We start from the raw sequence: 18,540 nt of genomic DNA, 5'->3' as shown, positions 1-18,540 counted from the left end.
AGGGAGCTCTTATTTTCCAGTTGATTCTCTTGTGGTGGTTGTTCAGTAAGAACTGGAATAGATGTCTACTCCAAGAACATGCACTGTTTGATTTTAACTGCACTTGATCACTGTACCTATCCTTCAGCTTTGCCAAATGCTGACAACAGATTATATACACACGAAACCAACCAACCAACCAACTTAGAGCTTGTCTCAGTAGAAGGGAAGACTCCCTTTGTATTGTGCTTCAGCAGTTCCATGGCTGGCATGCTGTGTTCCGGCTTCCCTCTGAGACTAGGAGCTCCTGAAAGTATAGGTCTCCATCTGTGTCTGTTTATATCCTATAGCCCAGATGTGAGAGAGGTAGATAGGGGAAAAGAAAGGAAGGAGGAGAAGAACGAGGGAAGGAAATGGAGGAGGGGAGAGAGTAAGATCTATATTTAGCAAAAGGGAGAGACACTTACCAAGGGTGTGTGAGTGAGCTTGCTGGCAAGGGTTGTGTGTGCGTGAGTGTGCTGGGAAGGGGGTGTGTGCGCCAGGAACGTGTGAGGAGGGCTGGTGCCCTATGGGAGGTTGCAGGCAGGAAGCAGCTGGAGAGGAGGAGGAGCAGCAGCAGGAGCAGGAGCTGCCCTGCTTTCTGCCTCAGTCTCAAAGCCCAGAATCGATTGAGTTAGAATTCCACATCCAGTTGAAGTTTGGCTGCTGTTGCCTTCAGCAGGCTGATCTCAGAATCCCCCTTGCCAGACAGGTGTGGACCAGATTAGATTTCTACGTTTGCAGCCAGTGAGAGTCCTGCCGAGCCCTTCACTGAGGGGTTTTTTTGCAGGGCATTGTTTCTGTCGTCAACTTTGTACCGTGGAGCCAGCCAGCTGGGTGCAACTGAGAATAATAGCTCCTTGGCTCTGTTTGTCGGTTGGGCAAGCAGTGGTGCTTTGGCTCAGAAAGTTCGTCCTGTGGCTTCTCTGTCAAACCAAGGAGTGCTGCTCCTGGATGGATTTCCTCTTAAAGACAGCATTTGCATTCTAAAACTTGAGAATTCATGGTTTTAATTTTTTTTTTTTTTTATTTCCTTAACCCTTATTTTGGTTGCAGCAGCAAGGTAAGTGGTACCGAGTGTGTATGACTGACTGAACAACAAGCAGGGCAAAAGGAAAGCATTTGTGGGTGGAATATGGAGCAGCTACATTAATTACATAATTGCTTGAGTCAACTTGCTGGTGAGGGGGGTCATCATAATGAGTGAAAAGTAGCATATGCCGCACTGGGGTAGAATCTTCACGTGCATGTGTTTGTGTGCTGATAATCTGACCATCCATTCCTCTGTGGTACTTTCCTGTATGTATATAGATAACCCAGCCACCCTCTGGATGTGTGCCTACTCATATACAAATAACCTGTTTCTCCTTTTTCATGTGTCCATATGTGTTTATGAATAAATGACCTGTCCATTCCTCTCCTGCATGTGCATATGTATAGACAACTCATTCATCCAGCTTGCATATATGAATATGCAAAATTCATCTCTCCCTACTCGCACATAGATATATAATCCATCCCTTCATCTCCTGTGTGTATGCATGTACTCAAGTAACCTTTCTGTTCTTGAATATATTCTGTATCATTTCCACCCTTCCTGTGTGTGTATATGTGAGAGAGAGAGAGAGAGAAAGAGAGAGAGAGACAGAGAGAAAGAGAAAAAACCACCATCCTACTGTATTAATTCATCCCTTTCATGTGTGCATATGCCGTATAAACAGAAAAGTCATCTTCAGTTTTCTCAGTCTTGAATATATGCACACATGCGCAATAGATAGTCTGTCCACTTGTGTCTTGCATGTAGAAGAAAGAGCACTAACTTTGCAGATTGAAGACTCACTTTTAAATCCTAGCTATACTCAGTGACCTTGGTCAAGTCATTTAGCCTCTCTGAGCTTCATTTTTCTCATCTATGAAATCAGTATAATCAGAACAATAACAACAACCCTCCTGCCTCACAGGGTTGTTGTGATGATAAAATAGGAATCATATAAACTGAAAATTCTAAACAAATATAATCTCTTACTACTGTGTGTCCCTCTAGTATGAGTTGGATAGGATAGCATACTCTTGGTCCAGTTTTATTGAAATTATGTTCTTGTCTGTGAGAGGTTTCTAAGCTTTCCATGTGAAGGGGAAGCTTCTGTTGAGGTAACCAGGTTTATCCTGTGGTTTTCTGCAGAGTATTGGAAAGAAGCGGGGTACCATGAAAGAGTCAGGTTGAGAGGGAGAAAAACTCTCATCTTCTGCAGGTTGGGGCCTTGATACTTTGTTTTTTGTAGCCTTGAGGAGGATTGAACCTCACACAAAATGGAAATGGGCTGCTTCCAGCCAGGATCAAAGTGAGCAGGTGAAAAGATGAGTGAAAGAACGTAACATTCGACTGCCTCTGGGATGACAGTGTGCCCTTTGCAGTGAGCTTCTACTGCCAGATTTGGAAGGCTCTCCAGAGTATTTCCCACCCCAGAATTCTAGACCCGTGCTGTCCAATGTGGTAGCTACTGGCCACATGTGACTGCTGAGTACTTAAAATGTGGCTAGTCTAATTTGAGATGCATTCTAAACATAAGATACATACTAGATTTCAAGAACTTAGTATAGGAAACAAATGCAAGTATATGATTAATAATTTTTTATATTGATTACATGTTGAAATAATACTTTGGCAATTGGGTTAGATAAAATATATTAAAATTAATTCTACCTGTTTCTTTTTTATGTGGCGATTAAAAATTTAAAAATGACACATGTGGTTCACATTATATTTCTGTTAGTCAGTGCTGCTCTAGACTCACCCATCACTAGCGCAAGGATCAGGGCAGCTTTTCCAACTCGGGGTGGGGGATAGAAGCCCTGTCACAGCATCCCTGGGATAACAGGAACCACGGCAGGGCCTCTCCCTGCCAGTCTCATACACTGGAGAGATACCAGCTAATGGACAGTCTGGCAGAGACCAGTGCTGCCATGCCCCCACCCTCTTTTTTTTTTTTTTTCTTTTTTTGTCCTGAGTGAGTTCCCAGAGAATTTTAAGTACAACTGGGGAAAGATTTCCACCTTAGTTTTACAATGAAAGAGGACTGTAAGCCATCAATCTAGAAGGAAACCTAGAACTTGAATGCAGCATGTTGTCATGGAAACAGAAATGGATGAGAAAATTAGGAGACCTGGATTCTAATTCAGCTCTGCCATCAGTTCATTTATTCTTTCCATGACAATGAATTCTCACTGTGTGTCAGGCATAGTAATGCCCTGTTCTAGGCACTGGAAATTCAGAAACAAATAAGACACAGCTTCCAGTGTAATGGAGTTCACACCCGCTGTGGATCTTTGAATAGGAGCCTCCCATCTAGTAGTCTGCCACAGCAAAACAGATTAATGACAACAAGGGTCTCATTCTAGGTCAAGGGTAGTAGGGCTTTTGAGAAGCTAGAGTACCTGCCATGCTTAAAGACTTTCAAATTCAAAATATAGAAAAGCACTATGATGATAAGACTACTCCATAACCTGGATCACAATGTAGTGTGAGATTCCAGGCCTAGACACCGTCTAAAGGGTTTGTCCAACTATGTTCTGGTTTCTTTTATTCAAAGATAGGGTTGGTTTGTTTTGGGGTTTTTTTTGTTTTTGTTTTTGTTTTTGTTTTTTTTTAAGCACAGGCACTGTTTTAGGTGCTGAGGATACAGTTATGAACAAAACAAAGTCCCTGCTCATGTTTTAGGATACAGAGGTCGGGGAGGGAGACAGATAATGAACAAGCAAACAAATATATTATCTATCAGATGGGAATAAGTTCTATGAAGGAAATTCTAGAGTAAGAGAATAGAGATGGGTTTTTTGTGGTGGGGTGTTCAGTGAGTAGATTCTCCTGCACTTGTATCTTTTTCAGTCTACTCACAAGAGCAGGAGGTAGTAAGGAAAAAGAGGGTACGTGAGTGTTAAACAAAAATTATTTTGATGCTTGTTAAAGATGATAAGACAGACTTTATGTGGGGGGACGACAACACTGGGGTTTTGTAGTAGGGGTGAACAATTGAGCTCAACTCCAAATATAAGGAAAAGTGGGAATTTAGCCAAGGAGCAGGGTGGGGTATCAGTGGATGGAAATTACTAAGATGAAGTATCAAAGGGGATTTTGGCTAAACTTACTTGACAGGATTTTTGCTGAAGGGCAGGCCAAGGTGGTAAGATATCAGGGGTAGGGGATAAGAAATTTGGTCAGATACCAAGCATAGACAGATACTAAGGATGAACGATGAGGAATTTGATCAGAAATCAAGGGTGGGAATTTTCACTAAAATGACCTGGCTGGATTCTTGTTAAAACTGGACTAAATGAGCCAATGTCAAGGGCCTACTAGAAAGAGGACTCAGAGGAGCCTGACTCATGTTTGGTCAAAGAAGAGTCGTTGTCATGGGTTAGATTCTGGGTGTGATTGTATTTGTTGTATGCTTTGTTATACTCCTTGGTATAATAAACCTTGCTACTGCTGAAAGGGAGCCCTGGGCAGGGCACAGAATAGCCTGCTCTCATGCCTGGCATTCAGTCTCCATTATGAGGTATTGATGTGCCTGCCCTCTGAAGGCTAGGTCCGCCCTCATGCCACTGTCTTTTAACTGTATGTTACCTGAGATTGTTTCCCTTCTTGAATATAGAGGCTTGAAGTTTTCTTTCCCTTGTATATGTCTAGCTTCTGGCCTATAAATGGGCTGCTCTTAATCCTGATGAGGATGGATGGCAAGTCCTAGGAACTGCAATACTGGGACCTTGCTAAGCCTTTGATCTAGGGCATTTCTCATTCCCTTTGGCTAATCTCACTTGCCATATCTTGTGCCCTGATCATTTTGATGATTAACATCCTGAGAATCCCCATACCTGCTGTGGCCCTAGAAATCCATTCCTCTTAGCCCATATTAGCCATACAACATAATTGATATATGGCCCAGAAATGCTCTGTCCTCTGTTGGGGGCTCAGAGCTCTTGGATTTCTGCTTGCTGGGATTGTTTCACACAAACTGGGAAGCTGCTTGATATATGTACATCGAGTCCTGGCCTGTTCCCAGAGGTCCCCTGGTTGTTTCCTCTAAGCCAGATTTGGGTCAGAAGCAATTTTTACAAGGAATAGTTACATTCCTAATCACATTTATTTGACAAGTCAGAGAGAAGGATAAAAGAATCAGCCATTTCAAAAAACTGAGGCGTTTTCCTTTCTCTTTTTTGTTGGTAGGCTGGTGGTGATGCAATGTAGTTTAAGGGGTCTACTCCCTGCAGTAATTGTTAGCTTTCCATCATTAAAGCTTTAATCTTTTTGATTAATTCATTTTGTTTTGATGTGCTCCCTTTTCAAATGCAGATGGTCCTTGAAAGGGCTGCCTTATTTTTCCCAGCCTTAGGCAGTCCTTAGGAAAAGAGCACAGAAAAGTATGGTTTTTGTTGGAACGTGTGTGTATGAAATTTGGAGAGTTGTCCAGAGTCAATAGGCCAACCTAGTAGGGCAGACAGATAACATTGGGTACCTTAAAGGAAACTCCAAGGCTAGGTGGACTCCAGAGCCTACTTACCCCATCCCAGCTCAAACATTACTTTTCTGTGGCCTTGTCTGCCTCGTTTTGCTGGGCCTCTCACCTCCTTTCCATTCCCAACCCCTGAATTAAATGCTTACTTTCTTTTTCTTTTTCTTTCTTTTTTTTTTTTTTTTTTAAAGACAGGGTCTTGTTCTGTCACCCAAGCTGGAGTACAGCCTCAACCTCCTGTGCTCAAGTGATCCTCCCACTTCAGCCTCCCAAGCAGCTGGGACCACAGGCACATGCCACCATGTCCAGCTAATTTTTTATTTTTTGTAGAGACGTGATCTCCCTACCTTGCCCATACTGGTCTCTAACTCCTGGGCTCAAAGGATCTTCCTGCTTTGGCCTCCCGAAGTGTTGTGATTACAGGCGTGAGCCCAGCTAAATGCTTACTTTTTATTATAACTTTTATTATAATATGTGTCACTTTATATTGTGATCATCTATATATATATCTTTCTCTCCAAATCTTAATATATTAGAGAGCAGGGACTGCATCTTATCTCCCTGGCACACACAGTAAGTACTCATGCAGTTCAACTGACTTGGAGATCAAATGGTCCTTCTTACAGTTTGCTCCCTGTCATTTCACTTCTGTGGACAGTAGTAGCAAAGAGAGGCTGGGAAGGAGGTGAATTGGGCCTCCTGTCCCTGAGGGTTGCCCTTTCAGCCCATTCTGGCTTCTGATATTCTACTGAACTCAGCACAGTGACTGGTTGGTCCTCTGAGCATCACATCGAGCTCCATCCCCTGCTTCAAAGCCCAAAGACTGGATTACTAAGTGAGTTTGGTGCTCTTTCTATATCACCAGAAGAGATTCTTGAGTTCAAAGTTCATCCCAGGGCAGTGGCTACCAACTCAGAAGAAGGTGTGGAGGCTTTTGTTTGTTTAATATGGAAGGAACCATCTTTGTTTGAGGCTGGGAGAAGCTGCTATGGCAGCTCTAGTTGAAAATTTCCTATTTGTCAGTAACATGGGGAACCAGGCAGCTCTGCCTTCAGTCTTCAGGAGGCCACAGGAAAGGACTCTGAACCCAGTGGCTATGCCATTTGCCCCCTGTGTGGCTGGCCAGCCAGTGTTGTAAGCACTGTAGTTTGGAAGGGAATACCTTGTAAGATGTCCAGGAAATGAGGCCCAATATGTCTGGAGGGCTGGGCACGGTGGCTTACACCTGTAATCCTAGCACTTTGGGAGGCGAGATGGGCGTATCAGCTGAGGTCAGGAGTTTGAGACCAGCCTGACCAACATGGAGAAACCCCAACTCTACTAAAAAAAACAAAAACAAAACAAAACAAAACAAAAACTTATGTCTGCAGTATTGATCTGAGGGGCAGAAGCAGATAGGCCCCAGGTTAGCCTGGTCTACACTGAATCAGTAGCAGGGGAGTCAGCTTCATTATTGTTCGCGACAAACTGCCTTATCTGGACCAAAGTGAGGCTGGCCTTAGAAGACCTGGCAATGACTTCTGGGCCTCACCAGCATTGGAAAGATAAAGCTTGGCTCCTATAGCCATTTGTCCCTTCCTCATGCTTTCAGGCTGTCTGAGAGACGGCCAGCCTCCTGACACTTGAATGAGGTATTGGGAACTGAATGATTTACTCCTCCTTCTCCTTACCTTAAAAAGAAAACTTCTAGGAGAAAACAGGACTAACTTTAAGGGTGACACTCTCCTCATAGGATTCCAGGCACTGCTGCAGACCATTAGAAGGGACTGGGAAAGGCAGGAGTCTGGGGCAGAAGTAGAAGTCATGGCTCACTCAAATTGTGCCAGTTAGGTGGTTGGATGCTTGCTTTAGATATGGGTTTCCCTACTTTGTTGACTCAGGGATTTGCCACATCAGTAGCAATAACAACAGGACAGTGCTTTACAGTTTGCTAAGTACAGATCTCTCATTTTAGCTTTATATAATAACATTCCTGAAATTATCTTCCCCACTTTACAGATGAGGAAACTAATTCACAAAGAGGTCAAGTGTTTAATCAAAGGTCACTGGTGGAACAAGACCCAAACTTAAGTCTCTTGATGTCAGTCCAGTAGCACTTGCTCATGGCTTCATGTAGTTGTACACAGAGCTTCCGTCTTAGTTTACTAAGCTTACTAAGCAATTCTAATTTTTTTTTTTTTTTTTTGAGACAGTCTTGCTCTGTTGCCCAGGCTGGAGTGCAGTGGTGCAATCTTGGCTCACTGCAGCCTCTGCCTCCTGGGTTCAAGTGATTCTCTTGCCTCAGTCTCCCGAGTAGCTGGGATTACAGGCACCTGCCATCACTCCCAGCTAATTTTTGTATTTTTAGTAGAGAGGGGGTTTCACCATATTGGCCAGGCTGGTCTCAAACTCCTGACCTTGTGATCTGCCTGCCTCGGCCTCCCAAAGTGCTGGGATTACAGGCGAGAACCACCATGCCCAGGCGCAGTACTTCTTTTTTAAAGACAAACTTGAAAGGCCACTTGGCAGCTCCAGCCCTTGTAAAGCCAGGAACATTGTTCATAGCTAATACCAAGAGCAAATCAGGGATACCCAATCCCTACATGGTTGGGGAGGAAAAAAAAAAAAGGAGTATCTTTGGAAATTCAGATTTTGTCCTTGTGGGAAGAGAGAAGGAAGAATTTGGCATCCGCTAGACTTGGGAGCATGGTCTACCTAGGCAGCTGGGCACCAAGCCCAACACCCAGAAATTCTGGTTGTGCATGTAGTGCATCCTCGCAGGCTAGACTGAGTTGGCCAGATTAGGGGCATGGCTGGTCCTGGCCCCATGAGACCTTGAGGTGAAGCAGTAATGCCTCACAGGATGGATAGGGTTCTTAGATGAAGAATTCCTCAATGAATTAGAGTTGTTAGATAAGCTGGAAAGAAAAGGAGAGAGGTGAAATGGGAATACATGCAGTTTCTGTCTCTTGGTTCTTGGCCTAGTTATTTCTAGTAAAAAGAATCAGCTTCATCTTTATCCCAAGTCCTCTGAATCGTCCTTCTGGTTCCTCCTAGTCTGGGGAAGCACAATGCTTTTTAAATTCCAGGCCCACAGACTAGATGTAGGTGGTGGCCTTTCCTGAAAATGGGTTGCCATGAGAGCAGTCTGCCTGTGTTCTTTAAGGCATTTTCCCACTTTTAGGATTAACTTGAGTACTGGGAAAATAAAAGGAGGCAGAGTTTAGATGATTTAGAAATCTCCATCAAATCTAGAAAATGGGGAAAGCATCCCTGGTCAAAGAACATGAAGAGTAGCATGTCTCCCACCAATCCATCTTACCCCTCCCAGGACACCTAGCAGGACTGGAGTATTAGTTGTCCCATGTGCCTCCTAGATATCTGCTTTCCTCCTCGTACTTTCCACTCTACTGCTTCCGTACACTCTCCACATTCTCGGTAAAAAGAGAATGTATTCTCACTCCATGTGAGGTAATCATCGTCTCTGCCTCTGTAATGCAGTCACCAATAGCTTAGGGTGTAGGGACTAGACTGGTGGCAAGTCTGTCTTTACCTTATTGGAGAAGAGTAAAGCACCCTGGAGCCCTCTGTGAGGTAACCCTCCCCCACGTGTCCCATGTGATATTCTCTCTAGGCCAGGCAGAGGATTAGAGCAACACTTTGTTATTAATACTTGAGCAGTGGACAGTGTGCTGGACAATCACTTATTGTGGTGCTCTGAAAGATCCTCCGTGGGCCAGGAAAGCCAATCCCAGATATTGATTAGCTGCAGCAAGCCCTTAGAGAGCATTAAGTGGAGCTCAGGAGCACCAAGCTAAGCCTAAACCTCCTTCATCCCCAGTTGTGGTTCATGATACCTGTCTCTTTGGCTACCTGCCTCTCTAATGCTAAATGCCACCTACGTCTGGACAGTGTGTGCATACTGTGCCACTTTATTCTAGAATTAGGTAAAGAAATATTTTTCCTGCTAAGTTTAAAATACTTGCCATTATCCTTTCTCCAAGAGAATGGTTGCCATCACTCAACAAAGGGAAAATACTTTGTGCTATAAGCACAGGCAGGGGTAAACTTTTGAGTAAGTGGAGTCTTCACCAGAACAACAAACTGGAAAAGAAAGAAAGAAAGAAACATTCCATGTCTTGTCTTTCACTGTGTATGTGATTTGAGCCTTGGTGGTTAAGCATTTGTTTGTTTATTTCTGAGCCAGACTCCTAGTACTGAATTTTGTGAAAGTTCAAATAAGGACTTACTCATTGACCTTACCTCATCTACCTCCCAGCAGCTTGTCTCAATACCGTTGACTTTGGGTACTTGCCGAGAACACAAGGACTTTATTTTAATTTTACATTGATACTCTAATGGGAAGCTAATGAGAAAGAACTGACTGCCCATAGCCTTTAAGGCTAGGGTTGGGAGGCAGGTCAGGGTTGAATCGTATAATCTCAGGAGATAATGTTTTTATTCCTGCTTGACAAGTTGATTCAAACTAAAATCATCCTGCTACTTTCTGACCTGAGTGCACTGTTTTCCTTTTTCACTAGCTACAGGATAAATCAAGCCAGGATCCAGGGGCATGTGCCAGGTTTGGAGGCCACACATGGGGCCATTCCAGGCAGCACTGTGGGCTAAGCCCAAAGCATCAGCCAGCAATAATTGCTAGAAACAAACTGAAAAGAGCAGGACAGGCTGTTGCCTTCCAAGGTAATCTCTATTAAGCATCCTGACCAGAAATAAGAGGAAGAAGCAGAGAACCCCTCAAACCCTGAGGGAGAAAATGAAGCGATTGTTGCAAGAGTCAGAGGAAGAAATCATGGTTACCTTGGGACCCTCCTCCAGGCTTTCCCCAGATAAGGCTAAGGCAGAGACCATGTGTGGCACCAAGAGCAAATCCTCTGGCCCTGCTGTATCCTTACCAGAGGACAACTCCCTGCCCCCTTGCTGTGGGTCAGCAGCCTTAGCCATTAGTGGAGATAGAGATGGTGACCCGGCCCAGCTTTGCAGCTTTGGGCAGCAGAACAACAGCCAGCTTCCTCTGGGCTCCACTGCCTATGTTTCAGGGTCTGGTTCTCAGGATCCCTCATCTGTCAGCGTTACCACAAGCTGTCAGGAGCCCTCAGAGAGGAACCAAGCCAAGACCCTTTTGTCCAGAGGCCATGGCCAAGGCTGTAGCCGTGAACAGCGGGAACCTTTGGGGGATGTAGTAGAATACATCATCAGAGAGCTGCAAGGCATCAGCCGTCTTCAGACTGAGATTGCTGAGCTGCAGCAGCACTTGAGCCAAGTCCGGGGCTCCGTGGATGAAGTCTCTAGCTGTGTAGACTCAGTGCTGAGTGAAATAGAAGGCTTACAGGTGAGCAGCTGTTCCCTGGCCAAGGTGTGTGAGGGGGAAAAGGCCCAGGAACCCCATGTGGACAGACCCAGTGAGGAAGCCATTCTGTATTTGTATGGACTTCCTGAACAAGATGGAGAAAATACTATGGAACTGGTGGAAAGCTTTCTAGCCAAGCATCTTTGTGTTAATGGCATGCAGTGCAACAGGTACGTTAAAAAGGCTTACAGGGCAGGCACATCCCCTTCCCCTAGGCCCACTGTTGTGAAGCTTGCCCATCTAGAGCATAGAGACTTCATCTTGCAGAAATCCATCCTCTTGCAGAATGTGGGAGTCCGAATTGCCACCAGAGAAGAACCAAGCTGCCCACAGGGTTATAAGAATCCCCAGAAGGAGTCTATATCATATTTTCAACAACAACATCAGGATTATAGTCAGACTTCTTTAAACCAGGATGAAACAGTTCTTCAGATGGAAACAGGGGACAGGGGACCCATAACAGGAACATATCAGATGAAGGCTCAGGATCAACAGAGAGAGCACCAGGCCCCTGAGCAGCAAGGCCCTTGCTTTCTACTCAAGAACAATTTATCAAAGGAAAGTGATGTGCCCAAGCTAGGGGATGAAATAAAAGGAACATCAAGAACATCTCAAGTTATCAGTGGCAGCTGTGATGAACTGTCAGAGAAAAAGGCTTCTCTGTCTACCCCCCATCAGTTTGAGGAACCTGCCCTAGTATTAATCTCAAAAGAGGAGGATTCTGGGAAGTCCCAGTTTTTCAAACAGTACAGCCAAAAACATGAAGCATGTAAAGTAGGAAAACCAGAAAATGACTGCCACGATAAAAGTGAGGCCAGCAGCTGCCTGTCATTGTCTGGGTTACTGAAGACAGAGAGAATAAACGCAGAGGACGAGCTCCTGGGCTGTGAAGCTGGGCTCGATATTCTGAGCTCAAAGGAACTAGAGGACCTTTTGGCAGACAAGTCCAGAAGCCTTGCAGCTCTGAGCTGCGACACCATGATGGAGGAAATTATCATAGGGCCTGAGACTTTCAGTGACATGGTTCATATTGACCTGAATGAAGAGGAGGAATGTGCTGCTCACATCCTCAAGGATGTCTTTGACAAGTCCTCTTGTGTTCTGGGTGGCTCTCAGGAGGATGAGGATGTGGAAATCAAGTTTTATACAAGTAAACTGGGCCGAGCAATTCACCACTTTCGTTCTGCTCTGCAGGGTGTGTTTCAGAAGCTGGAGAACAGTGGGTCCATCAGTCCTGAGGACCTGGAAAGCAATGAGAGTGGTTCCCAGTCAGAGAACAGTGATCGACTTCTTGGGACAGTGAGTTCAGGGGATGCCCAGGATTGCTCACTGGAGAGCCCTGGGAGTCAGGGGAGTGAAAGCTTGCTCAGTGTGGTCTCTGGTGGAGTTGGCATCTCCACACAGGGAGAGCAAACCCCTCAGGATCCAAGCAACTTCTCTCTTGCTTCTAATAACTCATTGCCAAGTTTTGCTCTGGCTCCATGTCTGGGAAGTGAGACTTGTTCCAGGCCTGAATCTCCCAAGCAGGGCAGACTGAGCCTAGAGCAAGTGTGTACAGAGACCATTTATCTCAACAAGTGCATCAACAATTTTAAGAATGTTCTAAGAGAGAAAAGACTAAGGCAGAAAAAACTTTTGCACGAGCTAGTACAGAAGGCAAACCGTCTCTCAGTAGAAGACATACACTCAGGTATTCTGAGTCACTATTTAACAGGGTCCCAGCTGGCTAAAGTATGACCTCCATCTGGCCAGCATGAGACCTGGTGTGGTGGCCAGTTTAATAAGGTGTTGGTTGACGTCCATAGCTTGAATCAGGCTGAATTACTCAAGTAGAGAGCTTAAGCTAATCCTGTGGGAATTGGAGTGAAAGATGGTTCTCAAGCAAGAGGAAGCTTGAATTGGAGTTAAAGAGGGTTCTCAAGCAAGAGGAAGCCGTCCTTATCTTCCAGTCTCTTGTTGTGGTGCTATACCTGTTCAAAAGAGGGAGGAGCATCTGGAGCGGAAGTAGTTTGCAGCTGCAGAGCTTTTAGGATATCAGATGTAAAGAAGGGGTAGGAGTGAGAGGCAGGAGTTGGGGATGAGACATATTTGCTCACAGGCACTAGAAGGGCTGAGAAAGAATCCTGTGTTGCATTTAAAAATTCTTCTCTGTGGGTTTGTTGCTGAGATAAGATTGCCATTTCCCCAGTAGCTGATGAGGCTTCTCTCATAGGCCCCTGTGGGAATTTCCCCTACCCCAGCTACCTGTTTCTTCCTAGTACCTGACTTGCTGACACAGAACCTTATTTCTGATTTGGGGCATCCAGGAGCTGCTTATAGTGCTGACCTAGCCCTAGAGCCCAACATTGCCCTCCACAGGTCTTATTCCCTTTCTTCCATCTCCCCCTAAAAGCTGCTCACCTGAGAGCTGGCAAATGGAATGTTTTTTGACTACAGGAAGTAAGAGAACATTTTTCTAGGCAGTTTGGAGATATGTAGCTTTAAAATTACCCTTCCCAATCAAAATTAAATTTATCCAAAGAGCATATGCTATATTCATCCAGTTTTAAATTTAAATGGGGTTGTCCTCTTATGCATATAACCTGATTAATCTTCCTAAGGCAACATCTAAATTATGAAGCATATTGTGTTGGCAAAGGTGTGAGGGAATATGCACTTGTACATTGCTGGTGGGATGGGAGTATAAATTGGCATAATCTCTGAGGAAGGTAATTGGCAAAATTTATCAAAATTACAAATATATATACCCTTTAAGTCCTCAACACCACTTACAGGAATGTATCCTGCAGACACATTTTCACATGTGGAAGTGACATATGGACAAGGCTATTTTTGAAGCATAGCTTTTAATAGCAAAGATTAAAAATAACCTAAACATTTGTCAGGAATTACTGGTTAAATAAATTATTGGCACGTCCAAACAATGGGATATAGTACTGTGTAGCTATAAAAAGAATGAGGTAGCTCTTTACTGAAATGGAAAGTTATCTAAGATATATTGACATGCAAAAAAAGCAAAGTGCAGAGCAGTATGTATAAGATGCTTTCATTTGTATAAAAAGAGGGAAAGAATACAATACACACACTTATAATGTCTGCTTGTATATGTATAGAATATCTAATGAAAGATATGTAAGAAACGGATACATTGTTGCCCATGGGGAAATGTATTAGGTGAACAAATGGAACAGGAGGGAGATTTTTCTCTGTGTGCCTTCTTTTAATTTTTAGAATTTGAATCATATGAATATAATACTAAGCCATAAAGTTACATTTAAAAAATGAAAATTATGTCATTCTCTTTTCAAATTTCCCTAGAGCTCCTTCTTAGAACTTATCAAAAAGAATCTAAATTCCTTACTTTGCATTCAAGGTCACTGCAATTGGTCTCTAGTTTATATTTCCAGGCTTGTCTCCCATTGTCCCACCATAAGTCTTTCAAAAGGAAGCTTTGCTGTCATACAAATTTGCCTTGCACTTTCTATTCTTAGCATATTCATATATACATGCTTCCTTCTAACATAAAATGCTATGTTTGCCATTTCAACCTAGCAGAATTTACCTATTCTTCAACATATATCACCTCTTCCAGGAAGCTTTCTGAGGCAGTAATTCCTCAGCTGTAAGGGATTTCTCTGTCTTCATAACTTTGCAGCCTCTTTTTCTTCTTCCCAGGCGCTGAGAAATTATTTCAGTACAGCAACAATAGAAACAACAAATATCAAAGCAATACTTCTTACAAGCTCTTTAAATATTGGTGGGAGCTGATGTTAGCATGAGCACCAACGATGAGGACACTTGTGTCTAACTCTTCAGCTTGCAGAGTTTCCTTTCTGGGCTGCATCCTTCTAGGCAATGCAGAAACTTGTGGTGCCGTGGTAGGCAGGTGGTAGTAGCAGCAGTCGTGATGAATAGAAGGAGGTTTTCTAAAGCACCAATAAGAAAGCAAGCCACAGTTCTGGGTCCTATCCAAGACTCAGTACTCAGTCTGGCCTGAGGGCTGCAGACAGAATCATGGACAGGGTGCTCCAGCACTCCCTTGCATAGAGCAGGACAAGCACACAGGCCAGACTCTCAGCAACATAGACTTCACTGGAGCAGTCCCCTAACCTAGTAAACTGATTCAGTATCACAGAGACTACCAGCATAACGAAGCATTTGAAAACTGCTTTCTTTACTGTTCTGCTTGGGATCTTTTAGGCCCTAAGCTTACTAGTTGTAGCTTATGATTAATTTGAGTTAGTTTTCATCATTTTTTTCTTGGTATGTGCCAGGTACTGTTTTAAGTACTCTCATGTGCATTGTATAAAATTCAATTATTTTATTCCTGTCACTCCACCAAAATAGCTTTGGTCAGGGCCATTAGATGTCCACCATATTACCAAACTAATTGTTCATTTTCAGTCTTCTTTTTATCAGTCAGCAGTTTGACACAGTTGATGATCACTTCCCTCTTTTTATTATAACAGCTTTATTGAGTTATAATTCATGTGCCATAAAATTCATCTTAAAGTCTCTTAAAAAGTATTGAATCAAATGGTTTTTAGTTTATTCATAGTTATGCAGACATCATCATCATCTAATTTCAGAACATTTCCATCACCCCATAAGAAACCTCTTACCCACTGGCAGTCACTCCCCACTTCTCTTTGCCCCCAGCCTCTGGCAACCATTAATTTACTTCCTGTTTCTATGAATTTGCCTATTATGTACATTTCATATACATGGATTTATAAAATATGTGCCCTTTTGTGTCTGGCATAATGTTTTTAAGGATGCTGTAGCATGTATCAGTACTTCATTTCTTTTTCTGGCTGAACAATATTTATTGATGGACATTTTTTAAATCCATCAGTTGGTGGACATTTGAGTTATTATTACCACTTCTTGCTTATTATTAATAATGCTGCTATGAACATTTGTATACAAGTTTTTCTATGGAACTATATTTTCAATTCTCTTGGGTATTTACCTAGAAGTAAAATTGCTGGGTCATATGATAATTCTGTTTACCATTTGAGGAACTGCCAGATTGTTTTCCAAAGTCATTGCAGTATTTACATTCCCACCCGTAACATATGAAGGTTCTAATTTCTCTACATCCTTGGCAACACTTGTTATTATTATCTTTTGTATTATAGCCATCCTAGTGGATATGAAGTAGAATCTCATTGTGGTTTTGATTTGTGTTTCTCTATTGACTAAGGATGTTGAGCATCTTTTCATGTGCTCATCGGCCATTTTTCTATCTTCTTTGGAGTAATGTCTATTTAAGCCTTTGTCCACTTTTAAATTGAGTTTTTTTTTTCCTTTTGTTTTTGAGCTGTAAGAATTCTTTATATATTCTGGATATAAGTCCCTTATCAGATATATTATTTGTAAATATTTTCTCTCATTCTGTGGGTTATCTTTTCACTTTCTTGACAGTGTCCTTTGAAGCAGACTTTTTTTATTGTTTTGTTTTTTTAAAAATCCTATTGGCCAGGTCTGGTGGCTCATGTCTGTAATCCCAGCACTTTGGGAGGCCGAGGCGAGAGGATCGCTTGAGCTCAGAAATTTGAGACCAGCCTGGCCAACATAGTGAGACCTTGGCTTTACTAAAAATCAAAAAACAATTTTTTGTGGTAAAATATACATAACATAAAATGTATTATTTAAACCATGTTTTTTCTGAATATTATGTGGAACATTTTAACCATTTAAAAATGTATAGTTCCATAACATCAAGTACATTCGTATTGTTCTGCAACCATCACCACCGTTCATCTCCAGAATGCTTCTCATCTTGCAAAACTGAAACTCTGTACCTATTAAACAATAACTCCTCATCCTATCTCACCCCAGTCCCTGACAACCACTACTCTACTTTCTGTCTCTGTGAATTTGATTGCTCTAAGTACCTCATGTAAGTGGAATCAAATAACATTTGTCCTTTTATGACTGGCTTATTCCACTTAGCATAATGTCCTCAAGGTTCATCCATGTTGTAATGTGTCAGAATTTCACTCCTTTTTAAGGCTGCATCGTATTCCATTGTACACATGTATCACATTTTATTTATCTGTTCACTCATCAGGACACAAATTGCTTCCACCTTTTGGCTATTGTGAACAATGCTGCTATAAACAGTGGTATACAAATATCTTTTTGAGTCCCTGCTTTCAGTCTTTTGGCTATGTACCCCAAAGTGGATTGATCGAATTTTATGGTAATTCTAATTTTTTGAAGAATCACCTTACCATTTTCCATGGTGCCTGCACCATTTTACGTTCCCACCATCAGGGCACAAGGGTTCCTTCCAATTTCTCTACATTTTCTTCAACACTTGTTATTTTCTGTTTTGTTTTTTTAAGTAATAGCCATTGTAATGGGTATGAAGTAGAGCACAAAAGTTTTAAATTTTGATGAAGTGCAATTTATCCATTTTTTTCTTGTTTTGATTGTGCTTTTGGTGTCATAGCTGAGAAATCATTGGTTAATCTGAAGTCAGAAAGATTTGCTCCTATGCTTTTTTAATGAGTTTTATAGTTTTTACTCCTATATTTAGGTCTATGATCTTTTTCTTTTTTTTTTTTTTTTGAGACGGAGTTTTGTTCTGTTGCCCAGGCTGGAGTGCAGTGGCATGATTTCGGCTCACAGCAACCTCCGCCTCCTGAGTTTGAGCAATTCTGCCTCAGCCTTCTGAGTAGAGTAGCTGGGATTACAGGCATCCACCACCAAGCCTGGTTAATTTTTTGTATTTTTAGTAGAGAGGAGGTTTCACCATGTTGGCCAGGCTGGTCTCGAACTCCTGACCTGAAGTGATCTTCCCACCTTGGCTGGGATTAGAGGCTTGAGGCACCACGCCCAGCCAGTTTTGAGTTAATTTTTGTGCATAGTATGAGGTAGGAGTCCAGCTTTATTCTTGTGCATATGGATATCTAGTTGTCCCAGAATGATTTGTTGAAAAGATTATTCTTTTTTCATTGAATAGTCTTACCACTCTTGTCAAAAATCAATGACCGTAAATGTAAGAGTTTATGTCTGGACTCAATTCTATTATATTGATATTCAGTCTGTCCTTGTGCTCAATTCCTTCTTTTTGAAACACTTTCTTCATTTGGCTTCCAGAACACCTCTCTGTCTTAGTTTCCCCCTTTCCCCCAACATTACTGGCCGTTCCTTCTTAGTTATCTTTGCTCTTCCTCTCCCCAACCTTGAAGCATCCTGGGATTCAATCTTGACTTCCTATACTTACTTCCTAGATGATAATCTTTCAATCCCGAGTTTCATAAGCATTCCCAGGTTTATATCTCCAACCCAAACATCTTCCATGGACACCAGACTCCAAATCCATGTAACACCTCCATATGGACATAAATAGGCATCTCATTTGACATATCCAAAGCCAAACTCCTGATCCTTCTTCCGAAGCCCCTGCCAAACCTGCCTTTCCTATTGTCTTTCTTACCCATGAGTGGCATCTTTATTCTTGCAGCTACTCAGGCCCAATCCATAGAGTCATTCTTGACTCTCCCTTTTCTCTCACAGCCTGTATTCAGTCCTTTGGTAAATTCCACTTCCTCCACTTTTAAAAAATATCTTGAATCTTGCCATTATCTCTACCTCCACCACTGTCATCCGTGTTTAAGCCACCATTTTCTCTCATCTAGATGACTCTTTAAA

At 42.6% G+C, this 18,540-nt stretch overlaps 1 protein-coding gene across 6 annotated transcripts in view; it reads left to right on the top strand.

Moving 5' to 3' along the window:
• Positions 1-18,540, top strand: part of UNC13B (unc-13 homolog B) — a 233,571-nt gene that overhangs the window by 175,541 nt on the left and 39,490 nt on the right. For 2 of the 6 annotated variants that reach the window (XM_054500698.2, XM_054500697.2), the window contains exon 1: positions 10,267-12,565. The exons of the other annotated variants lie outside the window; for them this stretch is intronic. In XM_054500698.2, the coding sequence (XP_054356673.1) occupies positions 10,282-12,565 (2,284 nt within the window). In that variant the 5' untranslated portion in view covers positions 10,267-10,281. Of the gene's footprint in view, positions 1-10,266; positions 12,566-18,540 lie in introns of those variants that run through there. 6 annotated transcript variants of the gene reach the window in all.

The sequence above is a fragment of the Pongo pygmaeus genome, chromosome 13, assembly GCF_028885625.2.
Source record: "Pongo pygmaeus isolate AG05252 chromosome 13, NHGRI_mPonPyg2-v2.0_pri, whole genome shotgun sequence".
Classification (NCBI taxonomy): domain Eukaryota; kingdom Metazoa; phylum Chordata; class Mammalia; order Primates; family Hominidae; genus Pongo; species Pongo pygmaeus.
The sequence above is the reverse complement of the archived record's forward strand: the minus strand, read 5'-3'. Positions and strand labels throughout refer to the sequence as shown.